The sequence below is a fragment of the Myotis lucifugus genome, unplaced genomic scaffold, assembly GCF_000147115.1.
Source record: "Myotis lucifugus unplaced genomic scaffold, Myoluc2.0 scaffold_23, whole genome shotgun sequence".
In the NCBI taxonomy this organism is placed as follows: Eukaryota; Metazoa; Chordata; class Mammalia; order Chiroptera; family Vespertilionidae; genus Myotis; species Myotis lucifugus.
In genome coordinates, this window is record NW_005871071.1 from 4,186,172 (window position 1) to 4,204,431 (window position 18,260).

The window sequence follows — 18,260 nt, forward strand, 5'->3', positions numbered from 1 at the left end:
TGTATAGAAGCATAAGTATTTGCTTTCAGGGAACTGTTAAAAGTAGTGAGTAGCCTGGAACACCAGTTGAGTAGGTGAGTTAATGGTGATAGGTAGTTAAGGGATGGAGCAGACTCAATTTGGAGTTTGACATGCTGAGGGGTTTAGATTTTTTTTTTTTAACTAGCAAGAGCTAATGCTACATGTTAATTAAAACATGGTGCTATTGAGAGAATTGGAGATGTTTTATGCAAAGAGATAACATAATACTATATTATTACATTTGTGATTTAGAATATCACTGGGTATTAATGTGAAGGGCATTTTGAAGGGAGGGAGAGATGAGATAAGGGCCAGGGATTATGGATAGCAGACTTCTAGAGCACTTTAGTCAGGTGAGTTTCTGAGCATGAACTAAATTAGTGGCCATGGGAAAGAAGAGGAAATGAAGCCTGGAAAGTTGTAAAGAAGAGGGAACTGGGCAACAGTTAGATGTGGGGTAGAGGAGCAGGAACAGTTAAAGAATCCATCCTTTCAGATTTGGGGTTTGAGTAATGGGTGGGATGGGTGGGGTAGGTGGGATAATGGCATTGTGTACTTCTATAAGGAAGAGAGGTGATCAGAGAGTAGGAATAGGGAGGGAAAGAAGGTTGTTTAAGTTCTGGACATTTTGGAGTATCCAAATATTCATCAGAGGATTGGGTACCTATCTCAGCGTTTCCCTGTCTGTGGGTGTAGGATGGCAGGGCACAGATTATGCAGGCTGCTTCCAGGCTCAGGTCTCCCCAAAGACCTCTGGTTTCCCTGGAACTTTTGTCTCCTAATGAGGAGCCTCTCCAAGTGCCATGCTAGGAACTTTCTCACTTGGGTTTGCTGGTGTTGATTGCTGGTAGTCATCACACCTTTGAGCATAAAAAGGGTGAGCTGAACATGTATTTCCTTAGTATTGGAATGCTCTATTTTCTTTCTGTTTAATACTCACAAGGAAACGCAACAATGACAACATGAAGAAAGAATGGAGATACCTGGATAAAATTCTAGTTCCTATTTACCAACTTTGTATTATTGGGCAAATGACTTATATTCTTTGAACCTTGATTTCCTCACCTTTGAAATGAAGATTAAGCACTGTTCATAGTGTACGAGTGCCTGGGATTTGGTAGATGCTGCTCAACTTGTGTGTTCTTTGCTTTTTATCATCTGTGCCATTGGAGGGACCTGGGGTGGGGGTTGGGGTGGAGAGACAGTGCTTCATAGAGGGAGAGCCAGTGGATAGAAGTAAAGATCTCCTGGCTTTCATCATGATAATCACAAGGTGTGATTGCAGAATTTTTAAATTATTCTTCACAGCAGTTCTAAAATATGATAAAAGTAGGAGACTAGTGAATTAACAAGCTTATTCAACTGCATGTGGGAATTTAGTAGCAGAATGAGAACCTCATATGAAAAGCAGTGGTGTTCCATTCCGATATCTTGTCCGTAGTGGATTTTCTCTGGAGGAGGGACTGTCCTGATGTGCCCCAATTTATTCTTTAATTTGGTCTGCAATATGTTGGACATGGGGTTAAATTCCTAGGGGTAAGCATTCCAAGTACGATGATGGGGACATTTATTAATGTTGTTCTGAGTTGGAACCTTCTGAATTTCCCAGGAATAAGGTAAAGAGTCAGAAGTTGGGTTGTAAGTGATTCTAATCAACTACAAAACCCTCCTTGTAGCACTTGAAATGTAGTCTGATAACAGACTTTTTAAAGAAATATTTCTGGTTATGATAGAAATAAGATGAAGGCAGAGAACAATCACGCTATGAAATAATTTGTTCTCATTGATATGGTTGGGTTATCATCCACATACATCTATGTCTGCAGAGTTCAGGAAAAAAATCATGAATATTAATTCATTAGGAAATTAGATTTTTATTACGCATGAGACAAGTTTTATTAACCACACACTTACTAAATTAAATTTTAGTCTCTTAATACAACTTCTCCATTTCAGGGGATCTTGCATGTTTTCCAGTTTGTAGTTTGATTTTTATAATCAAGTTTTATAAAATAATGAGGAATAGACTTCTTTCACAAATGAAATAATGGGAGGATTAGGCCTTAGTGTCATAGTTTTAAATTCACAGATTAGAAAAAAAAACTGGCATTTTAAATAATAGCTTAGTTGCAATTTCATTTTTAATATAGAAAAGTTTATTTCAAAGGCAGGAAGTCAAGTAAGGAATTATAATGGTTAGAAAAGGAAAATATTTTTTTGTGTGTTTTGTAAACTCATTTCTGAATTCTGAAACTAGCATATTAATATCCTCCTATCATATGAGGCACATTTTGTGCATAATAAACATCAACACTGACTTATTTGTATTCAAAAGCCAGATGTTGCAAAACTGGTCTGGCCACCTTCTAGGTTTCATAGTGGATACAAAACCAAAAACAAACCAAAAAATTTATACAACACAGTTCCTTTACTTAGAAGTTTATTGTTCTGTGGATTTGGCTATGCCACGTATCAGTTTTCCTGATGTATGTAACATAACACAACAGGATTTCCTGAGCAGAATTTTAAATATATACGTGTCGTGCATATTTTTGTATGTTTTTAAATGAAATGTTTACAGCTCTTTAAAAGCTTCCCCTCATCATTTTCAGATTTCAGCCAAAGAACTTCTGTTTGGTCATTCAGCTTCAGTAACATGTGTGGCGCGAGCCAGAGACTTCTCTAAACAGCCCTATGTCGTTAGTGCTGCTGAAAATGGGTAGGTATGAGGTGTGAAACTTTGTACACGTCTCCATTTCTTCCCTATTTTTAAAAACTGATGGGGCACAGAGTTCTAGGGTCAAAGAAAACCTTAGTGATTAACATGTTCCTTTTGTACATAGATTTTGAGTGGTTGAGTCATTTGTGTGATGGTCCCGAGGAAGGTAATCAGTACTATGGCTCCCAATATTGAAACATCCCAGTGCGTGTGTAGCCTGCCTTCTGGCGGCCTCACTGTGTAAAGGATACTGGCAAATGCCAGCGATTATAGAATTGAAAGTGGAAAAGTCGGGGCGCTTGTCTTTTTTCATGTAGCAACTCACTTTGAGCTCTTAAGCAAACCCATCCAAGCCTTCGCAGTTCTGTGAAACAATTCAGTTGTTACAATCCTCATGTTGTACACTTGTCTGAAGTCATTATAAAATGAACAGAGGAGAGGATTCAATTGTAAGTGGAATGGTGGGAGAGAGAAGGGAAAGGAACATAGACAGTGATTTGGATCTAGGAGAAGCTAGACCCCACTGAGGAGTTATTTGCCAGAGTATACTCAAGAATACAAAATGGAATTAGCATGCATTTGTGAATGAGGGATTGGGTTACTGGTTGAAACAAGAGAACCCCTCCTTTTCTGGTTTTAATCCGAAGAGAAATTACATGGCTCTAATTTCTGAGAACCAAAATAATGAGGAATCAAGTGTCCAACCTGGAGAAACTAAATAGTTTATAACAAAACAGCTAGAGGAACTGATATCTAAAAAGTACTTATTTACATAGCTTGTACCAAAGAAGTACCTATTCCCATAATTGTTATACTTAGAGAGATTGAATTTTGGACAAGGCTAAGTAAAGTGAAATGTCTTAGTACCTTCTTTTTTAACAGTTGCCAGTAATTCTCATACAATAGGGCTGCCACAAAACCTGCTACACATACTGAAATATGTATTCCCAGAGTTTGGGTGTGTGCGTGAATTTTTCCTGAGTCTACTTGGAGAACTGAAAGAAATAATAGCTATGTGAGAAATAGATCTGAAATCTAACTGAGTTCTAGATTGAGGTTTTTGCCCACAGTGGTCTAGCTCTAAAAAAGAGTCTAGAGTTAATGGACATATTCTTGATGATTGATGAATTCAGCTGTATGAATCCTGTGAATATGATTATTAAACAGCCAAGGAGTCTAGTTTGGTCTTCCTTTTCCAATAGAATTTGAATTTTCTAGAACTCTGTGTATTTGGTATCCAAAACGTATCCTGCATCTATAATATATTTCTTAGAGCTACTGCATATTTAACATATTCTAATTTAATCTCTTAGAAATTATGAAAATTACTAGACTTGGCCTATTATTTCCCAAACAACAATGATTTTGTATAGTTTTCAGAAGTCCTAGGATATGGCTGGGTGTTTAGCCTTTTTGCCTCCAAGATGATCAGAGGGGACATAAAATTGCCTCATAACCCAGTTTTTCATGTGTTTTTCCCCCCTAAGTATTAAATGTATAAGCATAAATCCTAAGATTCAGGAATCCCAGTAAATTCTGGGGTAAATGAAAGGAAATAGACAATTGAAGACCTGATTATGATACAATAGAGTGCCAAAGAGAGAGAGAGAATAAGAGAGAGAGAGAGAGAAGATCCTAAAGTAGTCAGTGAGAAAAAGCATTATTTACAAAGGAATGCTAATTAAACAGCTGACTTCTCAACACTAAGTGAAAGTAGACACAGGGAAACATCTTCAGATGATATCTATCAATTTAGAAGTGTATCTCTAGCAAATATACCTTCAAAACACAGGGCAAAATAGCAACATTGAAGTCATACTAGTAAAACTTTCCATCGCTGCCAACAGATGTTCTATAAGTAACAAAATTCTAAATTATGTTCTTGAGTAAGGACAGTGATTTCAGAAGGGAAATCTGAGATGGGAGAAGGAATATTGAACAAAAAAGAACAAATATTTTAAAAATGCAAATAAACATAAACTGTACGACACAATAATATTTATTTACATTCCCCACCCCATCGCCTCACAATCCTAATCAACAGTTTCATATAATAGCGTAGTGATCAGATTCCAAATGTTCTGGTATTTTAGCAGTATGTGAAGATGTTGATTAACTTTAGACTTTAAGCCAGATGTACATGGTGACATTTCCAGGGTACCTGCTAAAAGAACAGACAAAATAAAAATAAAACAAATAGAATATATAACTTCCAACTTAAAAAAAGAAAAGAACAACATGTTGTTTAATCCAAAGAAGACACAAATTAAATGGGACAAATAGAAAGCACAAAATAAGATAGTTGAAATAACTTGGAATAGAACAGCAATCTAAATTATGTAAAGGTTCTAAGCCCTTCAATTTAATTACAAAGATTGGCAGACAATTAAAAATAAAACACAACCCGGCATAAGGACATGGAAAAGTTAAGTGTAAGTGGATGGAAAAAATATTTATCAGATGAATAACAACCAAAATAAGGTTGATCTGGTAGTATTAATATTTTGTATTAATAAATATTTTATAGTAACACATATTCTTTAGGGCAAAAAGTCTTGGCATTGATAAAGAGGGCTTTTGCATATTAGTAAAACTTTTAAGCACCAGCAAGGGATGAGACTAAAGAGATCGGCAAACATCCTCACTGGAGCTTGCATCAGATTACCTGCACAGCTTGTTTAACTAAAATGTGTGGGCCCCACCTTGGAGGAATGGGTTGAGGTTCAAGAATTTGCATTCTCTAACACCTTCCTGGACATTTCTGGAATATTCCAGGACATTGCTCATGCTGCTGGTTCAGAGAACATATTTGGAGTAGAGAGGGTAGAAACATCAGCATCACTAGGGGAGCTTTGCCTGATGCCCAGGCTTCAAGCCTGGACATTATGATTTAATTAGCCTGGCTTGATGATGTCTGGGTTGGGTCCCAGATATCAGTAATTTAAATATATATTATTGTATTCAGAGAGAGGAAGGGAGAGGGAAAGAGAGAAACATCAGTGATGAGAGAGAAATCATTAATCGACCGGCTCCCAAATGCCCCTCCCCTCACTTGGGATCAAACCTGCAACCTGAGCTTGTGCCCTGACTGGAAATTGAACTCCGACCTCCTGGTTCATGGGCTGATGCTCAATCACAGAGCCACTCTGGCCAGGCCAGATATTAGTACTTTTGAAAACTCCCTGATAATTCTAATGGATAGCCAGAATTGAGAACCACTAGTTTAGAGATAGACTTACCTAGGAACAGGTTAACTGACCAGGAAATGTTCGAAACTCCATGCGCTAGGACTCCAACACAGAATTATGAATTTAAAATTTCTGAGGGTATTTTTTGAACTATTCCCAGAAGAATTGAGAACCATGCTGATAAACTCAAATTCCTTTAGAGATAAAAATTTTATATTGATGACTGCTTAAGATTCTATTTTTTTTACTTTTGACATACATTTGTTTTTTTCGTTTTGTTTTGTTTTGTTTTTTTTTACCTTTGAGATACATTATTTCACTTTCCACCATTCTTTCAGTCTTTTTTTTCAGACACACACAGATACTCTCACCCATGACTCAAGTTATTTTTGGAATAAGGTTGGATATTAACAGAGATGAAAAAACATGAATATTTTCTTTCTAGAACATGGTTTCTTAACCTTAGTACTCATGACATTTGAACCACTGGAAAATTCTTTGTTGTGGGGATCATGTTATGCATTCAAGATGTTTAGCAGCATTCTGGTCTTTCTCCACTAGATGCCAGCCGTGTGTTCCTAAATTGTGACAACCCAAACTATCTCTACACGTTGCTAAATATCCTTTGTGGGGCAAAGTCACCCAGGTTGAAAATCACTGATTTAAAAATTGAGTCCTGGTGTCTGACGAGAAAAGCAAAAAAGAGCCTGCAAATCACAAAGTACAATTAATAATATTAGTCCATGTCTTGTTTCTTAATAGCTTCTCCCTTAATGCCAATAACACTTTCATTTCTTCCACAAAAAATTGTGTCAAAATATTACAGAACCATTCTGAAACAGCCATTTTGATTTTTGTGAACAGAAACCATAGAGATTTAAACTGCCTTACACTAGATGCATTTTACAGCTGTATTTCATAACTGTGTTTATCTGTTTGTAACATATATGTAATCAAGTCAGTTTTCTAAACAACGAAAATTTTTTAAACATTAAGTTGCAAGGATGACTTCAGGATTTCAGAGGCAAAGAAATAAACCCCATCGACGATAGACCAAATGTGGCCTCTTGGTGGCACTGTTCATTTTTGCAAAAAATGCTACCTGGGCTCCACAAGACACAGCGGTCTTGATGCATTATGCTTTTCAGAATATGTAGTTTAAGTTCAGTGAAATCAACCATTTTCAAGAGGAGGCAGTTTCCATGGAAAGATTGTTGTACTGTCAGTCCAAAAGGCTGTGATAGCTGTATCCTCACAATCTGTTGCAGGTCAGGTTGGCACTAAGGGAAGGTGTGCAGGCTGGCGGCAGGGTGTAATTACCCAGACAAAAAGACACAGATACAGTGTGTCATCCCTGCTAATGACCACGGCATTTTCTTGCCCAGTAATCTGTAACAAAAAGGCCCATAAACGATCAGGCCGCATTTAAGTGCAGCGCTAAAGAAAAACTTAGTGGCACAAAAATTATTCCAGCCAATTGAGTGGAAATGACAGAGAATAATACGAGGTTATCTCTGCTAGGGAGATGTGTGTGTGGAATGTCACCAACGGGCAGTGCGTGGAGAAGGCCACCCTTCCCTACAGGCACACTGCGATCTGCGTAAGTACGGCGCTTCCTTCAGCACATTTCCGGCTTCTGCGACTCCTTCAGGGCATCGCCGTGCTCACATTCGAAGACGTGTCTTTGGAGGATATATTTTTTTCTTGAATGTTTTATTTTTGTCATTGGACTATACTGAGGCCAGTTATCTTTTATTTTGCCATTTTTCTTCCTCCAAAGTTATTATTCAGCCAATTTTTTTTCTGATTCTTAGAATAGATAAGTTTGAAAGACAATTTTCTTATTTTTCCCTTAGGTACACTCACAACACACACACACACATACACACACCCAGAAAGATTTTAATGATGTGCTATTTTATGAAGCAACAAGAGGTGCTTGTGTGTTTTTTTTCCTGGTTTCCAATTTTAACCTTTTTTGTGTGGTTAGATTCTGATTTTGTTATCCATGAAGAGAGCAAGAGGCATAGTCATAACCTTTGTAATCGCTTCCCAATATTGAATACGGATCTTGGCTTTTGGTAGACAGACTCCAGCATAGATGTAAGGTAGTCGCATGATCCCAGTGGTGCTGACAGATTTTCATATTTCACTCATCGCTTTTAGCATCCATGACCTGCACTGCAACATGTACAAACTCTTTTCAGCGACCAAAACTGGTGCAGTGAGAGAGCCTCAAGGGTAGACCACACTACGCAATCTTTAATGAAAGCCATTCTCAGAACGTACTCAGCACCAGAATTCCTCAGACACTCTTCAAACGCTTTTATCTCTTCTTAACATGTAGCCATGTTGCTAGAATAAGGAATCTGTGTGTGTTTTTTTGTTGTTGTTGTTTAGTTCTACACAGCACTCCAGAAATAACAGACTTGCGAACTTTCCATGATTTGGAATAAGATTCCCTCTTCATGAAAGATCCCCCGTTCTATAAAGAAATTATGAAATACAAATGAGACTAAAGTGCAAAATCAACACTTTAGAAGTAGGGAATAACTTAAGTCAAAGAAATTTTGCTCTTCAGTCTGATACCTTAATTGAATAGATGATAAAATTAATATCCAGAGAATTTATATTAATTGCTAGTGAAAATTACATTTTTGCTTGAATTCCATTTGCACAGTATTACCACTGCTCATTCCGGATGACAGGAGAAGGCTGGCTTCTATGCTGTGGAGAATATCAAGACATTCTTATAATTGACGCCAAAACCTTGGTTCTAGTTCACACTTTCACATCGTCCCAATCTCCTGACTGGATCAATTGCATGTGCATTGTTCACTCCATGAGAATTCAAGGTAATGGTTGGGTAATACATAACACTAAGAGATTGTATATAAAAATATCACTTTGGAACTATTTGTTAAGTTATTGGGCAAACATTGAGAATGCTCTTTATGTTTACTTGGTAGTGGGGATAGCTCCCTAAGCCAGATTAAGAAAAACTGGGAACACCCAGGCAAGTGGTTCAGGGTGTTGTTGGAAAGTCGGTACAAGGTTAAAATGTGGAAGAGGAGAACCCGTGTGTCCACAACCCAATTTTGCTTGGTACATTTTTAAAAGTGACAAGAATGGGTTTCTTGTGGATTAGCAGGACTCTTGGAACTTTGATCCTGCTGTATCTTCTAGCTGTGCTAGTGAAGAGAATTTTATTTCTATCATGAGCGACTGCCCAGGAAAAGGAAGGCTGGCTCCATACTGACATCTGGAATAGGAAGGTGTGATATTGCCAGCAGGATGGTTTTTATGTGGTTCTGCTTTTAGTGCGGCTCTCCTTTTCTATGGGGTCACTTTGGAATTTTAAAATCAATGTAAAACCTAATCTAAAATGTTTATTTAAGAAAACAACAAAGCTGAATATTTTCCACTGGCATAGACCTGCATAATCCCTAAAAGACTATGAAATGATCTTTACATCAACCAGTCATTGCAGTGGTCGGCTGATATGCAACCATTGTTGTTTTTGCAGAAGATTCTCTCTTGGTGGTATCAGTTACTGGTGAACTCAAAGTGTGGGATCTCTCTTCATCTATCAACAGCATTCAGGTGGGCTTGTGAAACTTTCCCCCTCCATATGTATGGACATATTTTAAATGACAGGGATAGTACATGCTTATTTTTGGAAGTTCAAATCATATAGAAGAGTCTACATTTTATCTCTGTGTATCTCTGTGTGCTTCCCCTATTCCTCTTCCTGCTTCCAGTGCCAGGGGCGGGCATTGGAAACAGTTGAAGTGTGTCCTTCCATCCTTTTCTCCACGCACATGCAAATGTTTTTATCTACACACACACACACACACACAGAGATTATGTTTTAATTAAAAATACAAATTGTAGAAGAGTCTCATTCTGTCCCTTACAGCAGGAGACCCCCTTTCTTCTGGGGGTGTGTGAGCAGTGGCTGGGAGATCACTATGCACAGCCGGGGGCCACATACCCTGGGGGTCCAGTATATTCCCCTGCTCCCTGGCTTTAGGCGACAAGTTGAGGTGATGGACAAAAGAACAGTCCTAGTGTTTGTTGTGCTTGCTGGTGAGGGAATTGTTTTGGCTGCCCCCTGGGGTCTGGGCTCTCCTCAGGAGTATCTTGAATGAGGAAGCCTGGGAATTGTATTGGCATCCTGAGGCCAAGAAACTCACACCCAGCAATGTCAGATTGAGAATATAGTGTTCTGGCCACTCTTCGATCTTTTCAAAAACAGTTTGTGTATTTTTCTGTGATAGCAATGAAGATATTGCAGGGTTTAAAAATTTTCTTTTCCTCTTTTTTTTTGGTGTCTTTCTGCCAAGTCTGAATGTCAGTAACTCAATCTTGACATCCTCAGCATCCAGCCTAGTCCCCCACAGAATGTTTGTTGAATGAGTTTACATGATGAATCCTTGAGTCCAAGTGGGTTTCCTGCTCATGGTATTCTTTGCAAAGTAACTTCGTAGTTCAGAAGACTAAAAAGGAAACTGGGGGTACTTTTCATTTTTTAATAATGGTGTGATCTACTTCAGGTGTTCAGAGAAGCAAATCTTCTGATACAGTTGCATGTAAATGACCTAGAACTGGTACTAAAATGTTTTCATTCCTTTTGATTGAAGGAAAAGCAAGATGTCTATGAAAAGGAATCCAAATTTCTTGACTCCCTGAACTGCCGGACAATACGATTTTGCACATATACAGAGAGACTTCTATTGGTGGTATTTTCTAGATGTTGGAAGGTATTATAAAATAACATAATAAATACCAATGATATACAAATATAAATTTTTAATTTTTTTCTTGTTCAGTGCAACAGTTATAAGAATATGATTTAAAATATGATACAAACTCTTTATAATGTTATTACCACAGCATGGATGACCTGTCTTTTAAGACTGACTTTTACTAGTTCTACTGTTTTGCCTCTCAGGAGATTATACATGTAATAGTAAATGCTCATGTTATTAATAACAAACCATATTAATAAGGGGCATTTATCTCTAGATTATTTTCAAAAGTTGATGCTTGCTCTTTAGAATTAAAAATAAAACTAATACTTTCACCTACATAAATTGGTCATATATATATATATATATATATTTCTTTGTTTGCTTTGTCACTACATTTGTTTTTTAGGAAATGTATATTTCTTTTTTGTAAATATATTCACTGATGTCTCCAAGAAGATTTTTTTAAAAAAGCAAAGTTACCATCACTTGCTAGCACTCTCTTTTCCTTTGATGTTTCATATACGGGGTTCAGTTAATGACTCTATATTGTCTTATGTATATGCTGATATGTTTTAAAACAAAAATACTAAGTGTATGGTCTAACAAATGATTTCTACTATTTAGATTTTTTGTGTAATAAATTTCCAAATGTTAAAGTGGATTACCCATATAGGAAGAATAAAATCATATAGAGATTTTGGGGTTTCTAGTCTCTGTGCTTAATGGACACATTAGCCAAATAAAGTTTACCTACTGAAACCTACCTTAGGACAATAAGAAAAACTAAGTACTAGTAGGATATCTTGATACATGAGTACAGTGTGGGCTATCATCAATACTTAATATGTTGTTGTATTAATACTGTCATCTAAATAGTCTTGATGAGCACAATTTATCTTTCACCTCATTGGCAGATTAGATTGGAAGCTTTTGTTAATGTGCATCCTTCATTTTGGGCTTTAGGTTTATGATTATTGCGATTTTTCCCTTCTGCGGACTGAAGTCAGTGGAAGTGGGCAGTTCTTTGCTGGTGGAGAGGTGCTTGCTGCTCACAGAATCATCATCTGGACAGAAGATGGTCACAGTTACATCTATCAGCTGCTGAACAGGTGGGCTCAGATGGGAGCGGCATACAAAACATTCAGGTTGGAAATGAACTTTGGGAGGTTTATTATGGAAAAATCCCTGCATGCTGCCCAAGATCAAAAACCAGAACAAAACAACTTTGGCACTGGAAGATTTACTCTGGGCTTGGTAGGCTTCGGCCTTTGTATAAAACAGCAGGGGATGAAGGAATGAGATTAGCCATGTATAACTTGTACAGCTGGTGCTGGGTTTTCAAAAAGTCACTTGTAATTATTAACCCAACAATTTCTAACTAGAGTTTAGAAACTTGAATGGTACCATCCGGCTTTTGAAATTGGGGAGGGGGAAAAAACACACGAATAAAGAACCCCAAAGTTCTAAACTTTGCTTTTTATTTTTTGCCACGCAGTGGGCTTTCAAAAAGCATATACCCTGCTGATGGAAGAGTGCTTAAAGAGACCATTTATCCTCATTTACTGTGCTCTACTTCTGTGCAGGAAAATAAGGTAATGCAAGAAAAGGGGCTGCTCAGAGCTGTTTCACTCCCATTCTCAGATAAGTGTTGCTTTGTCTGTAACAGAGTCAGGCTTGAAAAATTGAATTGAAGATTCACATCAATTTGTTAATGAGAAAATCAAATCTAACGGTTAATGGCTACTAAGGAGAAAACTTTGCATTTAAAAAATTTGTTTTCAAGTCTGATTAAGCAATACATATTTATTATAGAAAAATTATAAATCTTTTTTTAAAAGGAGGAGTGAAAATGCCAACTCTGCCACCATAAATATTCATTGTAAATATGTTTTATTATGTGTATTTACTTACTGTAATTGGAAAACTTTTTAAATATTTGAAAAGTTGCAAAATTATTACAATCATCAGTCATTTACCTCTTGCCTAGATCCACCAGTTGCCAACATTTTACTTTATTTAGTCTCTCTCTCTCTCTCTCTCTCTCTCTCTCTCTCTCTCTCTTTCTCTCTGTATACACACACACACACACACACTTTTCACTGATCCTTTTAATATATGGTTTGATACAACATTAACCTTTTAATGTATCTTTCCAATTTTTAAACTTTATCAAAATATTTATATCCCGCTTTTTAAAAAATATTGAAATCATTTTCACATGTATTTACCTCTTTTTATAAATAATTGTTCTAATTAAAACAAATTTAATTATGATTCCAGACAAATTTGAGGATATAATTGTGAGCTTTTACTTGGCTGAATTGTATCTTTGACACGCTATGAAGCCTGAAAATTTAAGCAGTTATTTTATTATAGTAGTGTTAACCAAAGTGGTGTGTTTTTTTTAACCTATTGGACTTAGTCATCAGTTAATTATCCAAAAGGCATTTCATGGAGAATGGAGGAGTTTTGAATTACTGATGTGTCAACCAAGGAAGCATGTTAATTGTTACAGAGTGATGGTTTGCATAATCAGACAGCATAGCTGTCGGAAATCCTACAGTTCAGTGATTGTTCCGCTGACATATCTGTGAGGTTTTGTTGCAAAAAGTTGATTAAGAAGCTGTCAGCCAAAAATTAGAACTGCTGGTACCGCTGGGGCATAGGCAGACCTCAGAATTATGGCATTCAGCGGTATTTCTACAGTCGTCAGTGGGCAGCAATGGATCTGTCTCCCGTTGATCACAAAAGCAGCATTGTGGCTGACTCAAAAGGCGTTTTTAGTTATTTTGAAAGGGCCTGCCCTTTTTTCTTTTTTACCTCTAGATTGCAATTTCACAAAGCACAGTTCTCCCTAAAAGCTACATATAAGTAGTGTCCTTTAGGAGCTTCTAGTCTACTGCAAGTATAAACACTGTACACATAATTACAAGGAAAAAATACAGCAATTACAAAGCAACTTTAAAAAATACTAATCTTGTGGGAAGCTACCTTGTTTTGTTTCTCAAAATGTGAAGATGCATATTTATGGGTCCTCTGTCAGTGATTGTTGTTTAGACAACCACAGTTGTGTCTGTATTTGAAAGGTGGGAAGTGCTTGTGAACCAGTGCAATATGCCAGAATAATCTAAAACTGAAAGATGATGGTCTATCTATTCTTAGCCCCTTGCTCGCCCTTTATCCAGCCAAGAAAAGGAAGTCAGATATTATTTACGTTATTCAAAACATCATCACTATTCACTAATTATAAGACTTCTTAGTCATGCATGCAATTAAGTAGTGAAAGCATTTTGGTGGAAGGGGGAGGTGAGTTTGTTAGAACTGGTGAGTTTAGGAAAGGGTGCTGTGTAAACATTTAGTATTTGGGGGGAGGCGGGGATAGATACCATAGAATTTAAATCTCAGGAATTGATAGTAATATGCTCTCAGGCTTACCCTTTGGGATGTAGGGGACATATCTGCCGATAGAGTTGTAGTAGCAAGAATGGGGCCTTCCCTTCCTTTCAGCAGCTTTCTTAGAGTCTTCCAAGCTTTAAGTCATATCTGTTGAGGCCTGTGGCAGGGCTCCTGGCTGTTACAATGAGGAGCCGGGCTTCCCAGGGTCTTAGTTGAGGAGTCAGGCTGCTGTGCTGAGGGGGAGTAACTGGGGTAAGAAACAACCTGAAGGTTGCAGCTAAGACATTTGAGTGCGTGAACTGAGTAATGACAGCGATGGTGATGATAGTTCTTACTATTGTCAAACATGCACACGGCTTCATTTACATGAGTACCCACCATGTTCCCATGTTAAAACGGGTGTTCAGAGAGATTAATTCCCAGGATTTGAACCCAGGCCTTTTGGCCCGAGAGTCTGGTAATGGGTCTCTGGAGTGGGTTTCTCAATTGTTCTGAAAGTGGATAAGAAGACTGGTTAATATTTGTTGAGTACGTACCAACTGCCTGGCACCATTCTAAGCACCTTACCTTATCCACTCAGTCCTGACAGTAGTCCCACATAGTAGGTGCCTTTATTTTTTAAATATATTTTTATCGATTTCAGAGAGGAAGGGGGAAGGAGAGAGAGATTGAAACATCAATGATGAGAGAGAATCATTGATTGGCTTCCTCCTGCACGCCCTATACTGTGGACTGAGCCCACAACCAGGCATGTGCTCTGACTGGGAATCGAACAGTGACCTCCTGGTTCATTGGTCGACGCTCTACCACTGAGTCACGCAGGCTGGGCCATAGTAGGTGTCTTTACTAGCTTTCATTCCATAGCTAGAGACCATGAGACATAAAGAAGTTAAGCAAATTGTCTAAATCAAGTAATTAGCTCCTTTAATAGAGTTAGTATGATCTAAAACCAGTATTTGAATCCAGGCAGCCCCCAAGAATTCACTCTTAATGACTATTTTAATACATCTTGGAGGATGGATACTCCTTGCGATGAGTACTGTCTCCTGGGATGACCAATCAGAATTCATACGGTAAGAGACTCTGAGCAGGCTTTCAGGTGAATGCAGAACTAGAGAGGGAACAACAGCACATGGAGGGAAGAGATGTGCTGCCCCAACTTGAGTAACCCACCAGCCTCTCTAGAGCTTCATTCTCATCAACATATCGAGGGAGGCTGGACTGGTCAATTCTAAGGTTCCTAAAGGCTGAGAGTATTTGGGAGGTTAATTTAACCAAGTTTTATCAACACCATTCTAACACAATGATGATGACTATGAGAACTCTATGACCGCACATTGCCTTCTGAGTCTTAAAAACAAGACAAAACAAGGTTTATTCAGAGAACTGACTTCACAGGAACTGTTTTTCTTTTCATTTCTTAGGATTTTAGAGGATTACATATCTTCTTTGAACAGTCTTGGATTAGTTTCTTATTTTCTTTCTATTTTAGTTTCCTTATCTCCATAACAAGTAGAATAACAATATTTACTTACTTTGTTGTGAGGATTGAATGTAGCAGTATTTTAGCCCCTAATATTTTCTAAAGATACATTATAGAATTTTCTCACTAATTTATTTAAGTTTTGACCTTCAAACATGTATTTTCTGATGAGAAAATTCACTTTCTTAGTCTTATTTTTTAATTAAAATTTGTTTTTAATTACAGTTGACTTTCAGTATTACATTACCTTCAGGTGTACAGCATACTGGTTAGACATTTATATAACTTACGAAGTGATCCCATCAATAAGACTTTCTTAGGCATCTTTCATTCTAGCACCAGCAGTTGGCTTTCTTTTCAGTGCTCCTTTTATTTATAAATAAAAGTAATTTTTGTTTTTGTTTTTCTAATCACCTGATCATTTTGATCCCTTGTGCATAATCCCTATCTATCCAAAGAACATCTACACTGCACTGAGGTCCTGGGGAGATTCTACCCTCATTCACTAATGGAAACCCATCTTTCAGAGCATTGGTGCCCAATATTCATACTCTGCCTCAGCAAAATTATAACTCTCTCTAAACATATAACATTAATATAAACTATACCAATACAAGATTATGTATATTAAAGTCATATAGTAATACATATTTTAACAATTTATGTACTCATTCTTATTTTTCTTTGTGGCCACTTAGGAAACTTGATATCAAGTATGTTGAATTTGAAAAATGTTCATCAGAAAGTGGAAAGTATATTAATTACACAAAATTATTATACAAACATTAGTTGTTATTATTTTAACTGACAACTGGAACATAAAAAATGAAGCCTTCTTAGTGGACAGTAGAGTATTGTTATCAAGATATGGGCTCTTGAGTCAGAATTACTGGACTCAAGTTCACTACCGTCTATATCACCTTTGATAATCAAATCTTCACTCTCAGTTTATTCATCTGTACAGTGAAGACAATGATAGTACTAACTTCATATGATTATTGAGAGGATTATTTAACTGAATATGTGCATGTGATGCTCCGAATAGTATATGTAATACATACACAGAACATGTTCAATAAATGTTAGATATTCTTATTAACTATCTGAAGACTAGCTGATGGCATTTCTTTCTATTTTATAAAAACTGTTTTGTCTTAAATAAGAGATTATAAGTACTTGAACATTTAGAAATAGTGGGAAATAAAATGGAAGCAATTTAGTTCATCTATGAAGTTTTGTTCCTTCATTTAAAAACAGTGGCTGTCATGTTATACTTAGATATTTTCCTACATAAAAGCTAACTTCTTGTTTTGGACCAGAGCCTTCCCTGTGTAATGGGCTACATGAATGAAAGGAAAGAGCCTTTCTATAAGGTACTTTTCTCCGGAGAAGTCTCAGGAAGAATTACTCTGTGGCACATCCCCGATGTTCCTGTATCCAAGTTTGATGGCTCTCCTGGAGGTAAGATGACTCTCACATGTCTCCTGAGAACTAGTTTATAATTAGCTCCGTGCTTTTCTAAGTTGAGTAACATGGGCTACAAACAGGAAGAAATTTCTCATGTACTACTATGCACTGGATGCCAACATAAATCCCTTATGTAGATCATATGCAGCTATACAGCCAATATAATACAAAATAGCAGTAGTTTAATATGAGTGATGTCTTATTGAAGTAAAATGAATGCTGGCAATAACAATATAGAGCAGGCTGCTATACCATATTCATATTTTTTATTTTGTCATGTCCATATGCTGTACCCCTTTTTCAACCAATTCCTCTATGGGGATTATTACAGCTGCTTGGTACAGAAAGCACATATATAAACGAGGGCACTAAAAGGTCTGACAATTTGAATGATTAGATGATTTCACATTTGCTTATTTTATTGTTTCTTAGAATAAAACACTGAAATCATCAATGCAAATGTTATTGTGGAGAACTTTCAAACTCCTGAGACAGTGTGTTCCAAATTGAGGAACCCCATCTTACTCTTTCCCCCTTATTCCAAATCAGCTTGTCACCTTTGTGATCATTGTCTGGGGCACAGCTGAATCATGGTTCTTTATACTTGAATTTCCAAGCACAAGTTTCCATTAGTAAATTATTTCGCTGGTATCACTTTTAGTGTCCCTGTCCCGGTTGTTTTCAAAATGGTTTATTTAGACCTGGATTAATAAGAAATGGGTTGAGAAATAGACTAAGAGCTCGGTGCAGTGTGTGGAAAAGTTTCTTACAAGCCAATCTTAAGAGTTAAAAAAGTATGCCATGCCCACTGCTGGGCCACTCGATGGTGGCTCTAGGATTTGTCATGTCTGTTCTACTTACAGCAGCAGCATTAAATGTCCACCCGACCTTCTTTGAACTTAGAGCCATAGACATTTATGACAACACTTGGTACTAGTCTAAGTTTTGGGGTTGAGGTTTTCATAGTCACTGGAGCATGTGTACCATAAGGCCAAGGAGGCAGTGCAGAGCGAGGTAGGTTGGCTTTAACTTGCCTCCTGCTGTCCTGGATGCCAAGCTCTCTCACTTCCTGAGCCTGCCCGAGGCCCAGTTCTCATGCTTGGGTGGTCAGCTACATAAAATGGTAACCAGCACTTTTGGTAGCCATAGATAGTTGCCTAGGCTTATGGTACAATTTTGAGATGTTCCTATTCTTGACACTGAAAGAATAAATTTCTTCCCTTTACCTCACA

At 37.3% G+C, this 18,260-nt stretch overlaps 1 protein-coding gene across 1 annotated transcript in view; it reads left to right on the plus strand.

The window, feature by feature from the left end:
• Positions 1-18,260, plus strand: part of WDR72 (WD repeat domain 72) — a 181,897-nt gene that overhangs the window by 3,167 nt on the left and 160,470 nt on the right. Inside the window, 8 exon segments of the mRNA XM_023751593.1 lie at positions 2,634-2,740; positions 7,450-7,528; positions 8,609-8,783; positions 9,455-9,531; positions 10,572-10,691; positions 11,646-11,791; positions 12,178-12,277; positions 16,878-17,022. Coding sequence (XP_023607361.1) covers positions 2,634-2,740; positions 7,450-7,528; positions 8,609-8,783; positions 9,455-9,531; positions 10,572-10,691; positions 11,646-11,791; positions 12,178-12,277; positions 16,878-17,022 — 949 coding nt within the window.